This window comes from Guillardia theta (genome assembly GCF_000315625.1).
Source record: "Guillardia theta CCMP2712 unplaced genomic scaffold GUITHscaffold_162, whole genome shotgun sequence".
Classification (NCBI taxonomy): domain Eukaryota; class Cryptophyceae; order Pyrenomonadales; family Geminigeraceae; genus Guillardia; species Guillardia theta.
In genome coordinates this window covers 63481-71381 of record NW_005434513.1, presented here as the reverse complement: position 1 = coordinate 71381, position 7901 = coordinate 63481, and the positions used below count along the sequence as shown (strand labels likewise).

The window sequence follows — 7901 nt, the reverse complement described above, 5'->3', positions numbered from 1 at the left end:
AGAGGAAGAGGGGGAGGAGGAGGGGGAGGAGGAGGAGGATAAAGAAAGGAGAAAGAAGGGAGCGGAGACCGGAGAGACGATGTCAGGAAGCGAGAAGATGCTGTTGAAGGTGAAGGCGAGGGTGTAGCCGTTGGCAAAGAGATCGATGCTGAGATCTGTGAACTCGGCGATTCCCTAAGGTGAAACGAGATAAGAAGAGACGAGACGAGACGAGGTGAGAGGAGAGGAGAGGAGAGGAGAGGAGAGGAGAGGAGAGGAGAGGAGAGGAGAGGAGAGGAGAGGAGAGGAGAGGAGAGGAGAGGAGAGGAGGGGAGGGGAGGAAGGGAGGGTGAGCAAGCTGAGAAGGGAGAGGGAGAGGAACACGACAGTAGGGGACGAGGGGATGGTGGGGTGCAGGGCAGGAGAGGGAGGGAGAGAAGGTGAGGGAGCATGGCGAGGAAGGAGGTAAGAAGCGAGAGGAGAGGAGGAGGAAGAGATGTTCAATCCTCACATCTTTCGACTGAGCTGTCAAGCCGGAGGCAGACGTCAAACGTCCCCCACCCGCGTTGTCTTTGATGCGAGCTGTGACTTGTCCGCGGGTCAAAGTCGAGATTTGACCGCTGCAGTCGTGAAACTCGATGACAAACGGGGACACGAACGGCTCGAGCGCCACGACTGACGGCGGTGGATTCCTGATGAACATCCTCGACGCCTTCCGCTGCATCGTTACGTTCCATGTTGCGCTGCGAACCGTTGGGTCTCCAGTGGAGGAGGAGAAGTTGAGCTGGTAGAAGGGGAAGGGAGCGGGAAGGGAACACGCGACATCCAAGCAGGCGGGACAAGCTTCGAACTGCTGCGCGAGCCCGTTGAGACACTTGCACGCGTCCTGGGAGGGAGGAAGAGCGAAGATGGCAAGATCGGTGAACGTCGCCGTGCCAGTGACGAGCGAGAGCGTCTGAGCCCCAAAGATATAGGAGGAGGAGGAGGAGGAGGAGGAGGAGGAGGAGGAGAGAGCAACCTTTGCCTCCACCGGGCAGTCCTGAGGAGCAAGGGGGTCACACTTTGCCTTGGTGGAGCAGCTCGTGTAGCAGTCGGAGGAGACGCGGTTGCCGCGCGCGTCGGAGATTTGGATGGTGGGCTGGAGGGGGAGGAAGTTGGAGTCGGCGATGACTGAGGAGGCGTTGAGGACGAAGAAGCTCCTGGGGGCACCGTTGACGACGGAGAAGGAGGAGGAGAGGACAGAGATGTTCTTCCCTGGAACGGAGAAGCGAAGCTGATACCCTCCTCCTGCTCCTGTCACGAACAAGTCCGTGAAGTCTATAAGTCCAGCTGTTGCCTGGCTGGTGGTTCCCCTGCTGAGACTCTGCGGGGTGCTGGCCTGCGCCTGGAGGAGGGAGACGTCGATGGGGGAGGAGGAGAGGCCGAAGCAGGCGATGGAGGAGCAGAAGGAAATGAGGTTGAGGAAGCGATCGAGAAGACGAACAGTCGCAACAAGCGGCTGGTCGGCAACGTTGACCGCCACAGGACATCGGAGGCAGTTGCTGATGAGACCTGCAGTGAGCTCAGTAGCAGTCCCTCCATCATGACCAGGGACATCATCATCTCTACTACCACCACCACAAACACCACCACCACCACCACCACCACCACCATCATCATCATCATCATCATCATCATCATCATCATCATCATCAACAACAACAACAACAACAACAACAACAGCAGCAGCTGCTGCAGCTGTTGCAGTAGCTCCTCAGGGGAATGCAAATCACCTGGATCTCGTACCAACTCCAGACTACACGCAAAGGTGTAAGTCATAAGACACAGAAAGTTAGAAAAGAGGGAGGTGGTGGAGGAGAAGAAGTGAATTTAGACTGAGTAGAGGTAGAAGAGGTAGAAGAGGTAGAAGAGGTAGAAGAAGAAGTAGTAGTACACGAAGTAGAAGATGTAGAAGGCTTACCTGGACAAGGACCCTGGACTGACAATGAACTTCGTGGAGAGAATGAAGTCCGAACTCAATGTGAGAACAGTCTGTGACATTGTCATGAAAACCAAGGTTAAGGGGAAGAAGACGTGGAGGAGGAGGAGGAGAGCTGGACAAGCAAGACTGGCAGCAGAGGATGGAGAGAGGAGGGGCGAAAGAGTGGCAGGTGTAAGAGATTGAGAACACGAGGGGTCGGACTATCAAGAACGACAAGCAAACAAATCGTACTGAATTATCGCATCACAACGAGAGAAAACGAACGAAACAAGACGAACAGGAAAGTCACATCAACAAATCAAACTTGACCTGCTTAAACGCGAGGAACAAGTCTTGCCTTGCCACTGTCACTCGCAGGTCTGTGAACTTTGCCGTGTTGCCGGCGAAGACCGAGGTTGTCTTGCCCTCGAGCCCTTCCCATCTCATTACACACAACAACATCAGACGACAAGCTTCACCGAAGGGCTGAGAGCTCTGGAACTGAGACGAGAGGCAAGCCTGATAAGAAGGTGAGAAAAAGATGATGATAAGATGCGTCAGAAAGTCAACAGCAGCAGGTGAGACAGGAAAGTCAACAGCAGCAGGTGAGACAGGAAAGTCAACAGCAGCAGGTGAGACAGGAAAGTCAACAGCAGCAGGTGAGACAGGAAAGTCAACAGCAGCAGGTGAGACAGGAAAGTCAACAGGAGCGGGTCAGACCGTGTTGTTGCAGAGGCAGGCTGAACTTGCTCGAGCTGCTGCGTCTGACCCGTCAACGCACAACACCGCAGACACCTGCTCTCCCCGTCAACTACAACTCGAACAACGTTGTACCCTCCTCCTCCTCCTCCTTACCGTCACTGCCGGCAGACTTGTGTCGGACAGGACCGTTGGGTTGCCATACTGGTCACTGAACTGGATGACAGGAGCTGGGGAGAGAGCTGGGAACGTATTAAAAGTCTATGGTGACACGACACGACCACCTCTTGACTGCAGCCCATCGATGTAACTTGTCACGAGGGGTTCAAGGAGCATCAGGTTGGTAGCGGATCCCTTGTGTCAAAGTTATTCTCTGCTCCATCTCTGTCAACATCGCAAACTACCGGCAAGATGTCAAACTGAACACTGATGCTGTTGAACTCGATTTGCTAAGGTCGCAGGGCTCGCGGTCAAGTTTGACATCTCTGACTTCAGTCTCCTTACCGACACGTCGTACTCGAGGACCTTGACACTGAGCGAGTATCGTCCAGCCCTACTCGAAGTTAGTATCTTGATAATGATTGGACCTCCTCACTTGGTAACTGTTGCATTCAGAAATTCCGCGTACCCGCCCGATGGCATCGTACATGCCGTACTGAGAGCAAATCTCACTCATCCACGATAAGAATAAAGAGAACACAAGTTCATCAGCCACTCGACACATGCAACAACATCATATCCAGTCACATGTCAATCACATCCAAATGATGTTCAGCCACATGTCACACATAACATCATGGAAGTTAGTGTCTTCACCATGTGGTTGTACTGCAAGCGCAGCAAGACGAGTTTGACTCAACTGAAAACCTTCACAACAAGTCAAGATATCAACATGGACAGCAATGCTGCTTCCATACGGATATAAGAAAGAACAATCTGTTTGCTGACAGCATGACCGTGGTGATTTCTCGACTTGAAATTTCTGCAGAGGCAAGTCAAGCAGGAAAAACAGCAAAGTGAAGGAAAGGAAACCTGAACACGTTGTTGTTCATCCAACAACGTGGCAAACACTGGAACCCTGCAGGCACCGATCTCAACTACTCCTGCTTACAAGACTACCTTCTAGGCATCACCTAGCGTTGACCAGTGTGTTGTTGTCACTGTTTCTGAGAAATGCCTTTGGCGCTGGGTTCAAATATTGACCCTGCAGTCACAGCAACGGCTCAGAGAGGAAGTAAGAATGAGATCGTCGTTGACTTACAGCGGTCCAGGAGGTCACGAGGAATTGCTGATAGATGCTAGCAACCGGTTTCTAGATCAAACTTTCATGTTTCTTACAAGCATCCAAACAATTGCAATCACATCAACAAAGAAGCTTGACGACAGCGCTTCTGCTGGCGTCCCGTCTACAAAGAAGCGCAAGGTGCAATTTTGACTTTGACGGACTGAGAGGTCGGTGAACTTGACCAACCCTCCTGACGTGATGTACGACGGTTTGCCTCCCAGGGGTACTCTTGATACCTCTTCTACCTTTACCGTCACCAGGCCACCTGACGCGACATCTGACACCAGCACTTGCGGCTGCTCATGCCATCAGCGTGGGGGTAGGAGACGTGGAGCACGGACCTGGTCGAGCATGGCGAGCAGTGCGACGGCTCTACCCGGCTGCTGGGATACTCGGACACTGACAGCCTGAACTTGTACCACCATGCACAAGAAAAATGCGGCAAAAGCTGTCGAGCTCGCATGCAACATCGTTCCCATCTGACAAGCTCTTGAGCTTCTCTCCTACCTATCTCATCACTTGTCCTCTCTCCGTCACCTGCTTCTATCTGCAGTGCACTTTCCTCTCAAAACTTTCTACCCTCCATCCACCCTCCTTGGTACCTTTCTACTCTCCTCGCGCCCTCCTCGGACTCTAGCTCGCTCTCCTCCTCACTTCAGGCTACTCTCCTCCGTCTCTCCGTCTCTCTCCTTCATCTCCTCTTCTCCTCTTGCCTCTGCATCCCGACTCTTCCCCTCAAGCACTACCCTGCCACCCCGATCCACTACCCCACATGATACAACAATACCCACCCCCTGAACTTTTTCTACCCCTACAATCATCTGTAAAACCACCCCCTCTTCAAAGAACAAGAAATGCCACCCCGCGACCATCCGTGTGGCACCACCCGTCATGAAAAAAAAGTCAAAACCCCTCACCGAGATTTCACAAGCCGATTGACGTGCCTGTATTTTTCACGAAAAGAAAGAAAGTTTCGTGTTGAAGTAATTCACTGCAAAGTGAAAGTTTTGAATGAAGTTGGCGTGCTTCACTAGAGATCAAGTGTCGAGCCACCCTCTACCTAGTCTTTCATCCCATGGAGCGTGGAAAAAAGACAAAACAAACGAATCGAACACAATCACTCTGACAACAACCTCCGAGAACAAGGAGGGCTGAGGCCATGGAAATCAAAACAATGGCCCTCCTTTCACGTGAGGAGATACGGTATCGTCGAATGTTTCAACATCCCTGATCAGCACATGAGGGGTTCAATCCAAGCAATCTCTGTTTCAGGACGTTGTAATAAAAACCAACGTGGAGATCTCGGACCAACATCGCAGTGGTACACGAGACAGCAGGGAGCCAAGGATAGCCCCCTTACCTCAGGTACACAACACACACATCGTATCATCCACCATATGATGCAGTCAAGACGAGGTCGTCCTCTCTGACTTCTTGACAAGCGTCCAGCAAGATCGTCGGCGGCTCGAGTGCACAATCATCAGCAACCTCAACCAATGAAAGCGTGAAACAATCCTCACAAACAGTCGCCCAGTCTTATCCCCAACTCAATGATCACGCGTTCCTCCTTCGAGCTCTTCCATCGTCCTTCGTATCTGCTCCAGTGTGTCTTGTAGCCCCTCCGCCCCCGCCTCTACTTGCCTCCTCACCAGCCTCTCCGCGCTCCCCGGCCTCAGCAGCCGGCTGATCGCCGACCGGCTCTTCCCGTACAGCCTCGCCAGGTCCCACTGCTGGACCGCCCGCCGGCGCTTGGACGTCTCCCCGGAGGAGTAGTAGAGCCTGACGATGTCGGTCTTCTGCTGAGAGGTGAGGCGCTTCTTGCCCGTGCAGAGGGCGCTGTGCTGGATGCGGGCGTGGAGGGTCCAGCGGGAGCTCGCAGGCAGAGCCTCCTGCCCAGCCTCGCAAGGCGGCGACCAAGGCGAGGCCGGAGGTAGGCCAGCGTCAGCGTCAGGCCAGCAGTGGTCGGGGAGACTCAGGGAGCCGTCGGGGGGAGGGAGGAAGAGGGGATAGCCTACAGGAAGGAAGTCGGGGAGGGAGGGGGGCGGGAGGAAGAAGTCGGGAAGGAGGGCGGGGAGGGAGCCGAGGTCGGAGAGGGTGTCGGCGTCAGGGGGAGGGGGGAGGAGGTCGAGGGGGGAAAGGAAGGGGATGGGGAGGGAGAAGACGGAGGGGGTCATTGGAAGGAGTAGGGGAGGGAGGGTCTGTGGATGAGTGAGGACGGAGGAGGGGAGACAGGACGCAGTGGGAGGAGGGTCAGGAGGTCTGTGTTGAAGGGAGGAGCCAAGGATGGATAGGTGGGCAGGACTGAAGTAGAAGTAGGAGGATGGACAACTCGAGGAATTGAGGAGGACAGGAATATTTACCACTGATCCCGGTTTTTTTTCCTCATGCTACAATGGGTAGAGATTGACTTGTCATCAAGTTACGTTCGTGTTCCCGGACATCAACTTTACCACACAATCCAGCAACTGATCGGACCCTAGCCTGATCGGACCCTAGCCTGACCTCTCCCGGAGGTGCGCCAAGGGGTGCAAGCCCTCCTGACAAGCGCAGCATGACAACTGTGGGGGAGGCCTGAAGATTCGAGGCTGATGCGGAAGGAAGGGGTTTACTTCCAGGCTGACGGTGTTCCACAGCACCACGTATGCTGCTGACAACCGTTCAACGGCCGCGGCCCTACGATTTCCAACCACCCCCTCATGTCTCTTGCATCATTGGGGGTATCGGGGGTCTGACCCTTGTCAGGGCTCACGCTTCTTCGGAAGATTGATAATAATCAACCGCCAAGTAGACGCATGTCCTAAAACGTTTTAAAGTCTGTCCTTGTAAAACCGTTGTGAACCGTGACATGACACAGTAATGGCTAGTACACAATCCCTTCTTCTCCCTCGCACGCTCGTCTCGTCCCGTCGCCCATCATCACCAGACCCGTGTTTCTCCCACTGGCTCTCCACCACGGGTCCTGGGTCACGACGATGGTCCAAGCCTTGTATCACCCGCCCTGCCCGCCCTCCTCCCTCTCTCCCTTGCTCATTCGTATCTCCTGCCTCAGTAGCCGGCTGATCGCCGACCGGCCCTTCCCGTACATCCTCGCCAGCGTCAGGCCAGCGGTCCGGGTCGTCGGGGAGACTCAGGGTTCGGGGAGGGAGTCGGGAAGGAGGGCGGGGAGGGGTCCGAGGTCCGACGGTCGGAGAGAGGGTCGGCATCAGGGCCCCCGGGAGGAAGAAGGAGGTCGAGTCGCGGAGTCGAGTGGGGAATGGGAGGGGAAGACGGAGGGGGTCATTGGAAGAGGAGGGGAGGAAGGGTCTGTGTATGAGGGAGGGGGGTCAGGAGGTCTGTGTTGAAGGGAGGAGGGAAGGAGGGAAGGAGGGAGGCAGGACTGAAGTAGAAGTGAGAGGATGGAGAACTCGAGGAATGGAGGAGGACAGGAATATTCACCATCAATGAATCTTGCTTGTCACCTTTATTTTAGGTTATTACAAATGCCAAGGAGTTGGGTTTTTTACTACTTTGACTGTAGGTCATAGGAGACGACTAGGCCCTAGGAAGAGGGTGTAGGGGGCTTAGACGGTGTGTCAGCAAGTTAAACGTATAGGAACACATGACGTCAGTAGTCCGGGGGAATCGAGGACAAAAATTCATTGTCTATAATAATCAACTGCTCCGTCCTCCACACCATCACCTCCTACCATCACCTCCTCCTCTTGGTCTACCCTCAGTCCCTCAGAAAACTTCGCCTCCTACCTCAACCTCCTCCTCCCTAACGGATCCGAATCCCTCTTCCTTCCCAACGATCCTCCCTCCCCTCCTCCTTCCAATGTCCCCCTCCGTCTTCTCCCTCCCCATACCCTTCCTTTCCCCCCTCGACCTCCTCCCCCCTCCCCCTGACGCCGACACCCTCTCCGACCTCGGCTCCCTCCCCGCCCTCCTTCCCGACTCCCTCCTCCCGCCCCCCTCCCTCCCCGACTTCCTTCCTGTAGG

The 7901-nt window shown here is 54.7% G+C and overlaps 1 protein-coding gene across 1 annotated transcript in view; it reads right to left on the bottom strand.

Moving 5' to 3' along the window:
* GUITHDRAFT_147591 (hypothetical protein) overlaps nucleotides 1-4276 on the bottom strand; it is a gene marked incomplete at both ends in the record, with an annotated part of 18840 nt that extends 14564 nt beyond the window's left edge. Inside the window, 17 exons of the mRNA XM_005820841.1 lie at nucleotides 70-174; nucleotides 491-1530; nucleotides 1752-1774; nucleotides 1940-2010; nucleotides 2270-2458; nucleotides 2660-2734; nucleotides 2795-2880; nucleotides 2923-2992; nucleotides 3143-3191; nucleotides 3234-3293; nucleotides 3455-3505; nucleotides 3595-3620; nucleotides 3671-3716; nucleotides 3772-3842; nucleotides 3900-3950; nucleotides 3977-4219; nucleotides 4265-4276. Of these exons, the coding sequence (XP_005820898.1) occupies nucleotides 70-174; nucleotides 491-1530; nucleotides 1752-1774; nucleotides 1940-2010; nucleotides 2270-2458; nucleotides 2660-2734; nucleotides 2795-2880; nucleotides 2923-2992; nucleotides 3143-3191; nucleotides 3234-3293; nucleotides 3455-3505; nucleotides 3595-3620; nucleotides 3671-3716; nucleotides 3772-3842; nucleotides 3900-3950; nucleotides 3977-4219; nucleotides 4265-4276 (2268 nt within the window). The remainder of the gene's footprint in view (nucleotides 1-69; nucleotides 175-490; nucleotides 1531-1751; nucleotides 1775-1939; nucleotides 2011-2269; nucleotides 2459-2659; nucleotides 2735-2794; nucleotides 2881-2922; nucleotides 2993-3142; nucleotides 3192-3233; nucleotides 3294-3454; nucleotides 3506-3594; nucleotides 3621-3670; nucleotides 3717-3771; nucleotides 3843-3899; nucleotides 3951-3976; nucleotides 4220-4264) is intronic.
* Between the last annotated feature and the right edge of the window lie 3625 nt (nucleotides 4277-7901).